Source organism: Centruroides sculpturatus, unplaced genomic scaffold (genome assembly GCF_000671375.1).
Source record: "Centruroides sculpturatus isolate CEXI.00-Female unplaced genomic scaffold, Cexi_2.0 scaffold109, whole genome shotgun sequence".
Classification (NCBI taxonomy): Eukaryota; Metazoa; Arthropoda; class Arachnida; order Scorpiones; family Buthidae; genus Centruroides; species Centruroides sculpturatus.
The window spans coordinates 776,678-793,017 of record NW_019384440.1 but is presented as its reverse complement, the minus strand read 5'-3'; the positions used below and the strand labels follow the sequence as shown (position 1 = coordinate 793,017).

At 30.2% G+C, this 16,340-nt stretch overlaps 1 protein-coding gene across 1 annotated transcript in view; it reads right to left on the bottom strand.

Annotated features, from left to right (window-relative positions):
* The window catches only part of LOC111620118 (nesprin-1-like), a 307,506-nt gene that overhangs the window by 146,168 nt on the left and 144,998 nt on the right, over positions 1-16,340 (bottom strand). The window contains exons 50-59 of the mRNA XM_023361978.1: positions 14,137-14,255; positions 13,837-14,044; positions 13,605-13,757; positions 12,342-12,566; positions 12,110-12,262; positions 9,720-9,884; positions 8,664-8,987; positions 8,442-8,594; positions 7,471-7,623; positions 7,149-7,376 (exon numbers count right to left, since the gene is read on the bottom strand). Of these exons, the coding sequence (XP_023217746.1) occupies positions 7,149-7,376; positions 7,471-7,623; positions 8,442-8,594; positions 8,664-8,987; positions 9,720-9,884; positions 12,110-12,262; positions 12,342-12,566; positions 13,605-13,757; positions 13,837-14,044; positions 14,137-14,255 (1,881 nt within the window). The remainder of the gene's footprint in view (positions 1-7,148; positions 7,377-7,470; positions 7,624-8,441; positions 8,595-8,663; positions 8,988-9,719; positions 9,885-12,109; positions 12,263-12,341; positions 12,567-13,604; positions 13,758-13,836; positions 14,045-14,136; positions 14,256-16,340) is intronic.

The following is a 16,340-nucleotide window of genomic DNA, read 5'->3' as shown; positions in this document are numbered from 1 at the left end:
ACCCTGGAACTATCTATATAAATCCTGTGCTGGGAAATTGAAGGTTCCACAATACCTCACAGCAGTCAACGAACAAAATGAATACACTGAAGGAATTCAAGATACAATAGAAACGCTAATGAGAGTATTTTTCCCGGATGATGATCCGGCTACAGACTCAGAAGATCAAAGAGAAATCAGAAAGGCAGTAGCAGGTCCATTCTCAGGTGCACAAGACCCCGTTTTTACTACAGCAGAAGTGAACAATGCGATAAGCAGGCTTAGACCAGGTAAAGCACCCGGCCATGACGGGATAGTGGCCGAAATAGTGCACCATCTTTGGGATCTGGACCCTGACTATATGACTGAACTGTATAATATGTGCCTCGGTTTCGGAGTTTTCCCGACTATTTGGAAAGTAGCAAAACTGGTCATCATTCCTAAGAGTGATAAACATGATAAGAGCTTGGCAAAGAGTTACAGGCCTTTAAGCCTGCTCCCAATGCTAGGGAAAGTATACGATTACCTCATAAGCCAAAGAATAATGGGACATATACAACAAAAGAACTTTTTAAGCCCTAAGCAATATGGATTCCTCCCAGATAAATCAACGGAGGATATAATAAGGAAAGTAGTTGAAACAATCAACAACACTCTACAAGTAAATAAATACTGCTGTGGTATCAGCCTAGATATAAAGGGCGCCTTCGACCACACATGGTGGCCCATTCTACTAGATACATTACAAAGGGCTGACTGCCCATCAAATATATATCAAGTGGTTCAGGATTATCTAAAGAATAGAAAAATAATATATAGAGCTGGTAATAAAACTATATCAAAAGATCTGACTAGAGGTTGCCCACAGGGCTCCAATTCGGGGCCCTTGTTCTGGAACCTAGCGTTTGATAACTTCCTAAAGGTAGAAAAAGGAAAAGGAATCACAGAGGTAGCATATGCCGACGACACGTTTATCATCTTCGGCTCTGACTCTAGACGGCAAATAGAAGAAATGAGTAGTAGAATTCTTCAAAGTGTCACGGAAAAGGGTAAACAGCTAAAGCTCAGTTTCAACCCTAAGAAATCTAATGCGATTATCTTCACGAAAGGCACAACACCAAACCTTTATAAATGCACACCAACTATTAAAATGGAAGGACAGAACATCAAAGTCACTAAACAGCTAAATTATCTGGGAGTTGTATTGGATCATAGGCTGTTGTGGCTTCCACACGCTACGGCAGTCAAAAATAAGTGTATAACATTGTTTAATGCACTGGCCAGAGTATCGAGATCAACATGGGGATTGAACTCAGGTGCAATCGAGACTATATATAAGAGCGTATTTATCCCAAGAATCACTTATGCCGCGGGAGTTTGGTATCAAGCGGCAGAGAAAGGATGGATTAAGAAAAAGTTATTAAGTGCTCAAAGGTCAGCATTGATAAGGCTGTTAAAAGCGTATCGAACTACTTCAACAGAGGCGCTCCAGGTTATGGCAGGAGTCCCCCCAATTGATTGTATTCTAAAAGAAAAAGGAATGCAGTATGAATGCAGGACAGGACTTCCAATAAACATTCAAGGAACCTGGTATACAAGGCAAGATACTGACTTAAAGCCTCAAGCAAACATAATGCCGAAAACATACGAAAGAATAAGTATTGAAATGGCAACAGAGGATGAGGTAGCGGAGGAAGAGATATTTACAGATGGTTCAAAATTAGATAATAAAGTGGGTGCGTCCTACTTAGTAGTAAAAGATGGTAGAGAAATAGACTACGGTCAATATCGACTGGACGATAGATGTTCAGTTTATCAAGCCGAACTATATGCGATCTTAATGGGTATCAAATGGTGCATTTCCAACAATAGTACTAGTCAAAGGATAATCAATACAGACAGCAGAGCAGCGATACAGACACTGAGGCAATATCACGATAATAGCCAGATGGCAATAGACATTAAACAGTTAATAAGCAGGCATGATATTAAAGTTAAAGTACGTTGGGTCAAGGCCCACGTAGGCATAAAGGGTAACGAAAGGGCAGATGCCCTGGCTAAAGAAGCTACACACAGAGAACTTATTTCCTATGGCAAAGTACCAATGTCTTATATTAAACGTATGTTAAGACAGCAGTCGTATGAAAACTGGCAGGAACGCTGGAGTTATAGTGAAAAGGGTAGGCATACCTTTTGGATCCTACCAAACGTAGAGGAAAGAGTACGAGAACTTAAATGGCTTCCGATGAATAACATCAGTTCGCAACTTCTTTCTGGACATTGTAACACAAATGAATATTTACATAGAATAGGAAAAGCTCAAGATAGTAATTGTGACTGTGGCGGAGGAATACAAGATCTTCAGCATCTCTGGTATAGCTGTGTGAAGTTTGAGTGTGAGAGATTGCAATTAAATCTTCTGGCAAGGAATGACACGAATGTTACTGATATCGATATGTACATGATGATTCGTAAAAAAGAATTATGTAATTCAGTAATGTCATACACAAAAATGATATTGTCGGGAGGAAGGGGGCGAGCTGCTCCCTTCCTTTGTAGCAAGTAGCTACAAGCATGTGGGGCGAAGCAGCCCATGTCAATAATGTAATCTATCTTTGTTATTTGTATAAAATCTAATTAATGTTAACAAAGTAAAAAATTTGAATAAAAGATAGAGTTCCCTTGGTATGCGTAAAGCGGGACAAGGGTGACTGATCCCTGTAAAGGGAAATGATGACCACCAAATGAAAAAAAAAAAAAAAATGTATAATTAATATATAAATTATGAGAAGGAAATTAATGCCTTACAAAATATAAATTAGAAAACAATATATAAATTTTAAATTATCAAGATTCCATTAACATTTTAGATAAATGTTATCTGGACTGATGAGTTCAAGACTAAAATGTCCATCTCCAAGAAAGAAAATTCATTTATATCAAAAATAATACACTTAATCAATGAATTATATTCACATAATAAAATTAGATACATCTTACGTAATAATCTTGGAAATTTGGTCACAAAAATTTTTATGTAAGTAAATAATTAAATTATTTTATAATTTTTAATTGTTTAAATTCATTTTATTCTCATTTATAGCAATCTTATTTTTTAAGAACAATACAGTAGTGTTGATTATCTGAAAATCAATTAACTGAAATCAACTTCAAAGAATTTACAAAGCTTTTACATAATAACAATTGTCGGCAAACTATTTAACTATCATTATCAACACCAGTGTTAGAAATCATTATTATAGTATAAACAGAAAAGCTTAACAGAATGAGCAAATAACAAAAAAACAGCATGGGCATAGTTAGAAATGCAATTTGTAGAAAATTTTTCAACTGTCATGACAATCAAAAAAGACAGAATTTAGAAGAAAGTTAAAAAAAAATTATGTAAAACAAAGCAAAACAAGTGACTTTATTCAGAAAAAAAACTGCAATAAATAATTTTTTATGTAAATACTAGTGATGTGCCGGATATCCGTATCCGTATCCGTATCCGCGGATATCCGAGGGAAAAAAAAAATCCGTATCCGTATCCGTATCCGTTACTTTTTAGCGGATCTTTAACGGATCTTTTATCTTAATGAATTTCATTACTTATATGAAATTTTAAAGATAGGTAGCAATAGCACATTCGTCATTTACTATCGTAAAATATTTCCATATTACACTACTAAATTTTTTTGTCGGCATTGTTTTTATTTTAATTTAACTCAACACTCTCCAAAAACACAAACGTAATCTACGCTATCCCGTGTCACACTAGCCACAAACCAGTGTTTCCCAACGTGGGGCCCACGCCCCACAGGGAGCAATTGGATTGCTAAGGAGGGCAATTCGAAAATGGACTTGTACTTGTCCAGAGTTTAAGTTAACAGTATAGCCGCTGTATATGTTAGGGAGACTAGAATTTTAGAAAGGCTTAGGTGGGGCATAGCAAAAAAAGGTTGGGAAACACTGCACTAAACTATTGTGGCGGTACGCTATATTTTTGTAAATATTAATTTTAGTTTAGTTTCGTTTCTTCTTTCTACCCTTTGTTCTATTGTTCTATTTTCTTCTAAAACTTTCTTATCTATTCTCTGTCCCTTGGCTGGGATAAGCAGTTCCTAGAACTTTGAGGAGCAAAGGTGTAAACAGAAGCCGGAGAAAAAAAAGAAGTGACGTAGCAGATCATTCGTAAACTGGACAGCAGAGTGTACGGACGAGGTGAGAATACTGGGAGTCGTATTTTCAATGACCGGATAGTTCAGAAAAAAGATCGTGTTTTAAGGTCGTATTGACGACTGTGGAAGAAAAAATCCTAATTATTGAAGAAGAGAACTGGCCAGTTATAAGAGAAGGGCGTGTGTTATCCCACCCAACAGTATGCATAAAGAAACAAGCCGAAAAAAGGGACAAAACCCCAGATATCTCTATTTCTATCTTATCTATCATTTTTTCTGTCTTCTTAATTCTATCCCTTTTTCTGTTATTAGTGTTAAGTTAGTGTTTAAGGTTAGTTTTAAGGTTCCGGGTTATATTGTCGCGATCGGGATCTGTATTGTACACGTGATTTGGATACAGCGAACTATTATTATCGCTGTAATTTCGCATGCTACTGTTTGTACCGTGAAGTTGGAATCCCCCGAAATAGAATCTGTATAAAGACGCAAAAAAGCTCAATTGGAAAATTATATTAACTTTTGTTACTTTATCCTGTCTGCCTTTGTGGTGAATTCTAATTTAGCACATTTTTACACCATAAACAAAAACACGCGCAGTGCAAGTCAAAACACGTCGCGTTATTAACGCAAAGCGTCAACTATCGGTCCAAGGTCACACGCACCGGCGCTGACTGAGTACGAAAGTTGAGATCCGTATCCATATCCGTATCCGCGGATCTAGACACGAATGATCCGTATCCGTATCCGTATCCGCGGATATACATTTTTAACGATCCGGCACATCACTAGTAAATACTGTACTTTATTTAATATTAACTTTACTAATTTTTACTTTAAATTCAACGTTTCAACAGTACAGTAATACCCCGACTTACGCGATTTTCAAATCTCGTTGATTCGTCTTTTGTTTGAGCGCCACGCAACCCTTGATTACTCACTCCCCCCATACTATTGTTCAGCTTACATGTTCAAATGTGTCGCGCAGAATCCACACATAGCTACAATTTATTTTGTGTTATTTATTTCTGTGTTTGTTATATCTACGGAGACTTGAGAGACTCTACTATGTCATCCAAACAAAGTAGAACTAATTCTTCTGCATCAAACAAGAAAAGAAAAACTTTATCTTTAGAATGTAAACTTAACATTGGGTATGTTTGTAAAGTCGAACGAGTTAAGCGAGAATGAAGTCATCGTTATTCCTACTTCGTTAGACTTTTCAAATGATTCATTATTAATGCGTTTAACTCATTTGACTTTACGAACGTACCCATTATTAAAGACTTTGATACAAAAATGAAAATTTGTGAATTGGCAAAGAAGTTTGATCTACTGGAATTGTCAATTACAAAAGGCAAAGAAAAAATTCTTGAAGCTGTGAAAAATGCTCAATCCTTAAATTCAAGCATCATTCGTAAACGTCACAGTATTATCGCTGAGATGGAAACAATGTTAAAATTATGGTGTAATAATCAAGTAAATGTGAAAAATTGTAAAATAATATAGGCCTAATTTGTTATACATATGTATTATCTAAGATTTTATTAAACATTTTTTTTCTAAATTGTTGTTTTCTTTAGTCTCCGGCCTCAATTAAAAATTATTTGTATGTATTTATATGCGAAATTATACCCCGACTTACGCGGTTACCGCTCGGTCCCACCTATCGCGTAAGTTCGGGTTATTACTGTATGTTGTAGATTGCATAAAAGACTAGCGGAATAGCACTTGCTTTTAATAAATAGTTTTTTTACTGTTATTTCTTATCATTCATGTGTATGAAATTTCTATTAACTTTTTTATTTACTATTGTAATAACCAGTGCTGCCTCCTGCTTCTGGTGGAACTACCCTGACGGCACTTTCATTTTACCCTAGATTACCCTAAATAGAGAAAACTCTCCAAGATTGACCATCATTGAGCTCATGCTCAGATAAGAAGAAATCAAATGGCATGGAGTGGTTGGCTGTCTGGTGCAGTCGAAATGGTTCACTTGCAGGCAAAGTTTATGTCACACATGGTGTCTGCCACAAAGTAAGATGAGCTGATGAATGACATAAAAACTTTTTACATCATTCAAAAGTTGTACCTGTACTGTAGTGTACCAATGGCCCAATGGCATGAAGGTGGAGAAAAGCAAAATCCTACTCAGGTGTAATATACAGTATACACCTGTGTACATAGAACCAATCTGCTTTATTTCTTTAGCTTCTGTTGTCCTATTCTAAAACCCTCCAGTTATAGGGGAAAACAGAACATTTTTAGGCTAAAACTTTTTCCAGTCAAACTTGTGGCACAATGTGTAATAGCATCAGATCACAGGGCAGTTTTACCTTAGATTTATCCTAAATATAAGATTACCCTAAACATTACCCTGAGAGGTTGAAATTACCCAAGAAAAGGATAATTACCCTATAAATGACAGCACTGGTAATAACATTAAAATTAATATTTTAACTTTTTAAGATTTAATTTATTTAAGATATTTATCTGATTTTTTTTCTTTCACCATCAGGTGTGATCAATTATCCAAAATTGTCCCATCCTAATTATTTCAAATAATCAACACTCTACTGTATTTATTTCATTTTTTCACCGTGTTTATGGAAAAAGTTAACACGGAAAGATTACAATGGAAATACATTTATGTTCTCTTGTGAATTCACATACACCACGTGTATTACTTATTACCTATTATTATTATTATTATTATTATTATTATTATTTATGCTAAAATATAAAAGTTTCAATTTCTATATCGTTACATATTAATATATTTAAACAAAATAAAATAGTTACAGTTTTATTGTGTTAAATTTAATGTAATATATACATTTAGATTAGAAAATGCAATAATATGTCTTTAGAATTAGCTATGGATGAAATAAATGGAAAATAAATTTAAAAGCTGAATAACAAAAAAATAAAATATACAACACAATGTCTTATTGGTAACATAAAAATTAAAAATAATAATAATAAACTTACTTGTTTTAAAGTCTCATGATACGAATGCCACACACTATTATAAGATTCAAGCAGTTTTTGAATTTCATCAAGTTGCAGGCTGAGTTGATCCCATCGATCTCTTAAACAGCGTAGCTCTTGACGAATCGAATCTCTTCCTTGTGCAGTTGTATCCTGAAACAATCTTTCACCTGCTTGAATTGTTTTATGAAGTAATTGTTCACCGTGGGATTTATCTGTTATTAATAACTTAAAAATAATAATAATTCATTTATTAATATGATTATGAAACAGAAAAAATAGTTTATGTTGTTTAAAAAATACAAAAAATAAATTCAATTACTTGAATTTTTTGTAAATTATCTTCAACTTTTCCTCCTTCTTTCATTTCAGTGACTGAATTTTCAGTTAAACTAAGCCAACTACTACAATCAGCCATTAACTGGCAAAACTGTCTATGTTCCAATACAATACTTTCCCATCTCGAAACTAGATTCTGTAGCAAACGTAAGTCAAATATTGAAATATCACTGAATATAGAATGAATTTCATATAACAAATTATATTTATGAATAACATAATAAAATTATTTAGTTTTTAAATCTAATATGAAGTGTGTTATGAAAATAAAAATATCATTTTCTGTACATTTATAATAAAAGTGACGTCAATACTAAAGATGTAACTGATACTAGTGTAGTCAGAATGGTATCACTATATTGGTCTTGGTTTATTTTACAAACTGATGCTCCAATCTCTTCTTTTTCAATAGTAATTATTGAAAAAAAAAAATTGTAACATCAGTTTAAAAAAACAAACTGATTCTGACATCATGAACATTCCAAAATGTCAATATATCATACTGACATGATCTCTAGATAATAATTATACTGTATATATTTTAACATCATTTCATCTTCTAATTCATGTAAAATATATGTACTTTTATTAATTTAAGAGAACTGAAAAATGAAGAAAAATGAAAAAAAAACACACTTATTATTTCAATTAATGCAATTCACTTAAAAATAATCATTTGAATTTAAAATTGTATCTTCTTTATTGTAACATTTGAAAAGTATTTTGTTTTATTTGCTAAATTAAAATGTTATCAGAATCGTGTTTCATAAGTAATGTTTTTATCAGTAACATAATTAATACAGTGTCATTTATTTTATAAAATATTCCAAGTTAAATTTTGTCATATTATATTTTAATTAATGAAATTTTTGACTTTGCTAAAATTTTTAACTTAATGTGCATTCTTCTTCAAATAAATAGTCAATACATATAAAATAATGATAATTGCAATACCTTTATTATGGCGAGTGTCGTTTGATAACGGCTATTTACTTGAGATATTTGACCACGAATTGTTTCTACTCCTGAAACATGCATTAATGCATGTGCTTCATCTGTAAAGTTGTCAATTGACTTTTGATAGCCAACTATTTGTTCATGTAATTCCTATATAAAAGTAGAATCATTTAAAAAGTAATTCTAATAATAATTAATTAAAAATTACATTTAGTTTACCTTCACAATTTTTAATTGACTTTCTTTCTCTTCACAAGTTGATTGTAACTGTGGATGTTTTAATGCAGCTTCTATATCTGTAAACCACGTCATTAATTTTTTAAAGTTTTTCTCAAAACTATCCCATTGTTGTAAAACATTTTCTAAATTATGTTCGCTTTCTGAGGAAGATGCTAAATATCGACTCCAAGAATCTTTCAGATCCTGCACTTCACGTTTCAAAAGTTGAGCTCCATGATCACTCGTGTTTGTTGATACTTGTTTACAATAACTTTCTAAATCAGCAAGTTTCTTTCCTCCTTCAACTTCCTGATTTCTTAATGTCTAGTGATATACATATTTTATATTTCAACACACATTTGAATATAAAAATTATTAGATTTGAATTAAATATTTTTACTTTATTCATATGCTATCTTTTCTGTTAGTATCAACTCAGCTTATGTTATAATAATAATAATTAGAAATATAATTTATATTTTCACACAATTATAGTTTCATAATTGTAATTTTAAAAAACTTTATTTTTACATAAATTTTCTGGAAAATATTTATATCTTTCAGTATATAACAAGCATATTAAAATTTAACTTGTGCATTGAATACTACAAATAGTAATAATAAATTATTTAACTGTTTTATTGTATTANCATGCTCCACCACAATAACGCGAAAAATTTATCTGCGACAAAATAATGTATGTTTCTATTAAAATATATTAAAAAGATTAGAGAAAACGCGAATTTTTTCATAGGCGATGTCTAAATTACTGCTTTTCATTAGGTTATTTCTATCTGAATAGAGTTGGTTCGGGTGGAATAAAGTACGCGCGAGATACTTTTAAATGGAGAAAGAAGAGAAAAAAAGAAGGGCTTTTTAAAAAATTCTTAAACATTTTTATAGAAATCCGATGATTTCAGCTTCTGTTTATCTTCGTCTAAAGTTTCAAATTATTCAATTAATGAAATTAGTATCCGAGTGTAGAGATTTAAATGTAGAAAATTTTCTGAAATTTATCTCACTTTCAAAATCCAATTATTTGGAAAAATAACTTACTCTTAATAAATCGAGCCTGTTTTGTACAATCTTTTTTTCTCCACTGGTATCTCTGCATTCTTGAAGTTTTTGTTGACAATTACTTAACCATTCTTGAAATTCTTTACATTGGTCTAAATAATGTTGATGTTCATGTATAAAGGCTTCTAATTTGTCAAGCAGATCCTTAAAAAATATTAATATTTTAGATTTAATCATTTAAAGAAACATATTATTATTACTGTAAACTGAAATAATATTATAATTCAGATAAATTTCTATTATTTCTGTTTCAAACTCAAGATAATTATTGATATAATTTAATACAAGATGTAAGACCAAAATATATTTTCTTTTATTGATAGAGTAGTTTAATTAAATTATATTCTATTTATATATTGGAAAGTCAAAATGCAAAAGTACATTTGGCAGTCATCTTTAGATACTATTTTAAATTTATAACTATTGATCTAAAGTATAGTTTAAATTTTAAATAAATCCAAGTGCTTTGATATAAGATAAAAAGATTTTTAAAATCATTCCTATTATTTGTTCTATAATATAAAAATAATAATTAAAAACAAACATTTCATACTCAAAATAATTTTTCTGTCTTATGAGAGCAATTATCTAGTTAATACAATTATTTATACAATAAATTTCAATAATTGTATAAAGCAAAGTACAGTAGAGTGTCGTTTATCCGAATCAATTGGGGACTGGGGTGGTTCGGATAACTTAATTTTGAAATGTACGAATCATGTACGAAAAAATATATTAATTTATCCCATGTTGAAATTTCTCTCCGTTGCGTGTCGCTTCGCGTTGAATTTTCGTCGATGTTAAGCCTAACGAAGACAGACTATTGTATCGTTAAAAATTATTTTTTTCTTTTGTACAAACAAAATAAATTTATTGAAAAATATAAAAACAATAAAAAATTATACTTCAGATGTTAATTTAGTATCAAAAACATAAAATATTTGAGTAGCCTGAGAAATAGACAAAGATTGCAGCGCCACAGCACTAGCGAAAATTTAAATTTGCCGACTGGAATGCTTTCGGATAATAGACATTTCGGATAACCAGCTTTCAGATAAACGACGCTCTACTGTATCCATAAGTCTAATGAAAATTTGTTTCATTTGGTTAATTTTCAATTATTAAAAAGTTAGTAAAATTTTAATTAGAAATTCATATATAATATAAATTGTAAAGTTGTCATCAAAAATGTTTAACCATATCAATGTATCAACATGAGGAAAAAATTACACAGCAGATTCATGATAACTGATAACTAAAAGTTTGGAGGTAATGGATGGCCGCCATCGGTTAGACGAAACCTGGCCATCTTTCTCCATCCATTTACATCTCCACAAAGACTGTCTTTATCAGAAGGCTGTAAACGTGAATTAGTTAAGTCCACGACCACGTTTTAAACTAAAACAACATTTATTTACAACAATCCTCGAGTACACTTGAAAGAGAGCTACACGTGCTCATGGCAGCAATCACCCGACAAGAAGAAGAAGCAACAATACCCAGAATTCTCTCTGGGAAAAAAACTTAGTTCCCGTTTTCCTATCTGGGATTCACGGGAAACTTGTAGAGGAGTGGCTCCATCTCACCAGTCCGTGATTTGTCGCCGCAAGTTAAAGGGAAAAAGAAAAATTTTGGAGTTAATACAATTTTGAATTATGGAAATTATCATTATTTTAATGAAATCATAAATATCCCCCCCAAAAAAAAACAATATAGCTTGAATGCATTATATTTTATTACCTTTTAGATATGCATATGTACAAAATAACAAAACATTAATATTATTAATGAGAAAATGAGTTAAATGAGTTTGTCATCAAGAATTCATTGCTTACTTCTCAACAATGTTTTTGGTGCAACTGACTGTCTCAATAGCATCTTGTTTTAAGAATGATGCTGTTTCTAGAAAGTCCCTGAAAAGCCTGGGATATATATAGATAAAATCACAAATTTGATTAATCAATTTGCATTTAAGAATAATATCATTACTTTAGGTGCAAAATATGATTAAAATTTTCAATTCTGTAGTTTAATCAGAGGCCTAATTCTATACAATGTCACTCTTCAACTTCATGATATCATCATTCATCTTACTAAAAACACAAAAGAAAACATGCAAACTTAGATATGAAATAAAAACTCTGTGTCTTAAATTTCAAGTTATTGAGTAATGTTTGGGTTTCCTAGCTAGAGAATCACCCTGTATAAGCATCTCATAATGTTCGATCATTTAACATGATTTAGTAAAAATTGCTCTCACAATGTTATGAAAAATCCTTATGAAATGTTATGTTTTATAATTTTTAGTTTATTAATGTATTTATTATACTTAATATAATAAGAAAATTATTTAAAAATTTCATATTTACCTTTGATTTTGCACACATTTTCTCATACATCTGCTTCATTCCTTTTATATATGCAGGTAATGAATGGTCAGCTGTAGTAGTAGCTAATTGTTCAGCCTTTTCACAAACATTTTCAACCAATGGTTTATGAGAAATAATATCTTGATGAACTACCTGTTTTATAATAATATTAATTTAATATAAAGCATTCAAATAATTTTTAGATTATTCAAATAATTCTTCCATATCATACTTTATGACTTTGCAACTGAGCTCGTTTTTCTTGTAGTGATCCTCTATGCTCAGTATGATGATCCATTGACTGTTCAACATCATGTAGCCATTTCATCAATTGTTCTTGTGCCAAAGCAAAAGCACTTAATTGTTGTAAGCATGATTCCAAACGACGTAAAGCAGTGGCTGCTCCTTCCATTAATGCTTCCCAACGGCTCCGTATGTTTCTGGAAAAATACAAAATACACACACATATATATATATTTATTTAAATTTTAATTTAAAAAAAAATATTGGCTATTTGGTGGCTACTTTCGAGTTAGTGACAATTTGCATCATGACATTTTGCAGAGGCCCGTATGTTTCTGGAAAAATACAAAATACACACACATATATATTTCAAACTCAAGATAATTATTGATATAATTTAATACAAGATGTAAGACCAAAATATATTTTCTTTTATTGATAGAGTAGTTTAATTAAATTATATTCTATTTATATATTGGAAAGTCAAAATGCAAAAGTACATTTGGCAGTCATCTTTAGATACTATTTTAAATTTATAACTATTGATCTAAAGTATAGTTTAAATTTTAAATAAATCCAAGTGCTTTGATATAAGATAAAAAGATTTTTAAAATCATTCCTATTATTTGTTCTATAATATAAAAATAATAATTAAAAACAAACATTTCATACTCAAAATAATTTTTCTGTCTTATGAGAGCAATTATCTAGTTAATACAATTATTTATACAATAAATTTCAATAATTGTATAAAGCAAAGTACAGTAGAGTGTCGTTTATCCGAATCAATTGGGGACTGGGGTGGTTCGGATAACTTAATTTTGAAATGTACGAATCATGTACGAAAAAATATATTAATTTATCCCATGTTGAAATTTCTCTCCGTTGCGTGTCGCTTCGCGTTGAATTTTCGTCGATGTTAAGCCTAACNTATACAATGTCACTCTTCAACTTCATGATATCATCATTCATCTTACTAAAAACACAAAAGAAAACATGCAAACTTAGATATGAAATAAAAACTCTGTGTCTTAAATTTCAAGTTATTGAGTAATGTTTGGGTTTCCTAGCTAGAGAATCACCCTGTATAAGCATCTCATAATGTTCGATCATTTAACATGATTTAGTAAAAATTGCTCTCACAATGTTATGAAAAATCCTTATGAAATGTTATGTTTTATAATTTTTAGTTTATTAATGTATTTATTATACTTAATATAATAAGAAAATTATTTAAAAATTTCATATTTACCTTTGATTTTGCACACATTTTCTCATACATCTGCTTCATTCCTTTTATATATGCAGGTAATGAATGGTCAGCTGTAGTAGTAGCTAATTGTTCAGCCTTTTCACAAACATTTTCAACCAATGGTTTATGAGAAATAATATCTTGATGAACTACCTGTTTTATAATAATATTAATTTAATATAAAGCATTCAAATAATTTTTAGATTATTCAAATAATTCTTCCATATCATACTTTATGACTTTGCAACTGAGCTCGTTTTTCTTGTAGTGATCCTCTATGCTCAGTATGATGATCCATTGACTGTTCAACATCATGTAGCCATTTCATCAATTGTTCTTGTGCCAAAGCAAAAGCACTTAATTGTTGTAAGCATGATTCCAAACGACGTAAAGCAGTGGCTGCTCCTTCCATTAATGCTTCCCAACGGCTCCGTATGTTTCTGGAAAAATACAAAATACACACACATATATATATATTTATTTAAATTTTAATTTAAATCTATATATATTTATAAATTTAGGTATCATATACCTCAATTTCTGTCTTATAACTTCTCTACCATCAGGTGAAGTGTGAGGATATAATTTTTCACCTGCTTCAATCAGACTTTCAATTTGACTATTTGATTGAGATAATTGATCACCAAGAATCTAAAATGCAAAATTTTTATAAATTAGTATTTATAAATTTATTTTAAAATGTTTTAAATTTTTAGAAATTTATTAAGGTGATTGTTTTGTTTATTAATAACACTGCAAAGTAATTTTAAACAGGTTATGTCTATTATGCAAAAGCAAAATATTGGAACAATGCTTTTTCCTAAAATTACATTCAACTTCTATACCAAACTGTATATGTACAGTACAAACGACAATTACACACCTTAAAAACCTTAAATTACCAGTAAAGAACTTCAATATACTTAATTTTTAGACAAATGTTTTCAATCTACTACTGGTATCATCTTCAAATCTCTTTAACTGAAGATGATCTTAATAGTAGATCAAAAACGTTTGCCTAAAAACTAAGTATATTGAAGTACTTTACTGGTGATTTAAGGTTTTTAAGATGGATAATTATTGTTCCCTAAAATTGTCACTTATACCAGTGTATTTGCTTTGAGTTTATCTCTGAATTTGTACTCATCTTCAATTGCTAGGAAATATAAAAATAGTTCTCTTTTCTTAATAAGTAACAGCATCTCCTTTACATTATAATTTCATTCAATATGAAAATAGAAGAACTATAAATATTCACTTTGATATATATTGTACTATTGTCAATATTTATTCAGATAAAATTTCAAAACATTACATTCAATTTTATCCAATAAAAATAAAACTTTTAGTATTTTCAATATTTGAAATTTCAAGTTAAAAAGACAACAATTCCATTTATGCTATAACATTTAACCATAATTTTAAATTTTTAATAATTTTAACATATTTTGGAATATTAAAACTAATATTAAAGGTCATTAATATAAACATTCCAAGATAATGATAAACATCATGATAAAAGTAATAAAATATAATTGTTTATCCAACTTTACATCTCAAATGTTTAAAAGCCATATTTCATTGGTTTTGCCACAATGTTCATCTTGGGATGTTACTCAATGATTATTATTACTACTATAAATTCATTCTAAATCCAATATGTTCTGGCAAATCCAAAAATTTGAATATTCCAACTGAATATAATCTGTGAGTTATCTTAGACAATAAAAGCATTCAAACATACTGTTAATAATTAATATAAAAGTAAAACAACATTCTCATTCTTTCTGTACAGTTCATGTTTATGCAATATTTAAAAAAGTTTAATAATTAACAAAAAGTAAACATTTGTTTTCTCTTATAATAAATTCAAAAAAATCAGTTTTGTTGTAATTGACTATTACTTTATACAACCACTAAACCAAAATATTTGATAATTTGAATAATTTCCAATATCTATCAATTTGAATATGACCATACTAATAATAATTAAATTCTTTATCCAAATAATTTTGCTTTATAGGATATTTTATTTTAAGAAACCTTCTTGGTATTCCTACTCAACTTTTACCAAACTTGGGTTATATTAAGAATATTAAAAAAATTCTTTGAATACAATTAAGAAGAACAAATTTATCTGGTTTAATTTAGATCTAATCACCAATTTTAGATAAAAATTCATTTTATAAATTAAATTTCATTGCATAATATTTGGTAACTCAAATTGATTATATAAGTAGAACAATATTTTTCTTAAATTGGTTTCAATTTTTATTTATTAATCCAAATGGCTAACTTATTTCCTGATTATATTAAAATTATTTATATAGTTGTCAATAGTTTTTATAATAATTTTAAATATCAACAACTCATAGCCCGAGTAGTAAATATCATCACCAAACGATCGCCTAAATATCGGGCTATAATATGGCTAATTAAATGATTGGAATAAAGTAATTTGACACTAGAGGTAGACGTTAGGCGCCATCTCTTAATTAAATTAATAATTAAAATTAAATAAATAAATCAATAAATAAATTTAGAATCTTCTGGAATAAAAGAACTGGCCCGGGGCGGGACTCGAACCCGCAGCCTCCGCTTGCCGTGCGGCGCGCTTACCAGTTACGCTACCCAGACCCTCGAGCTAGTCTTCGCTTCCAGAAGTATATTAGATTTAGATATAACCTTACTTGGTTAAATACATCACTGACTGGGGACGACTCCTTCGCCCACGGC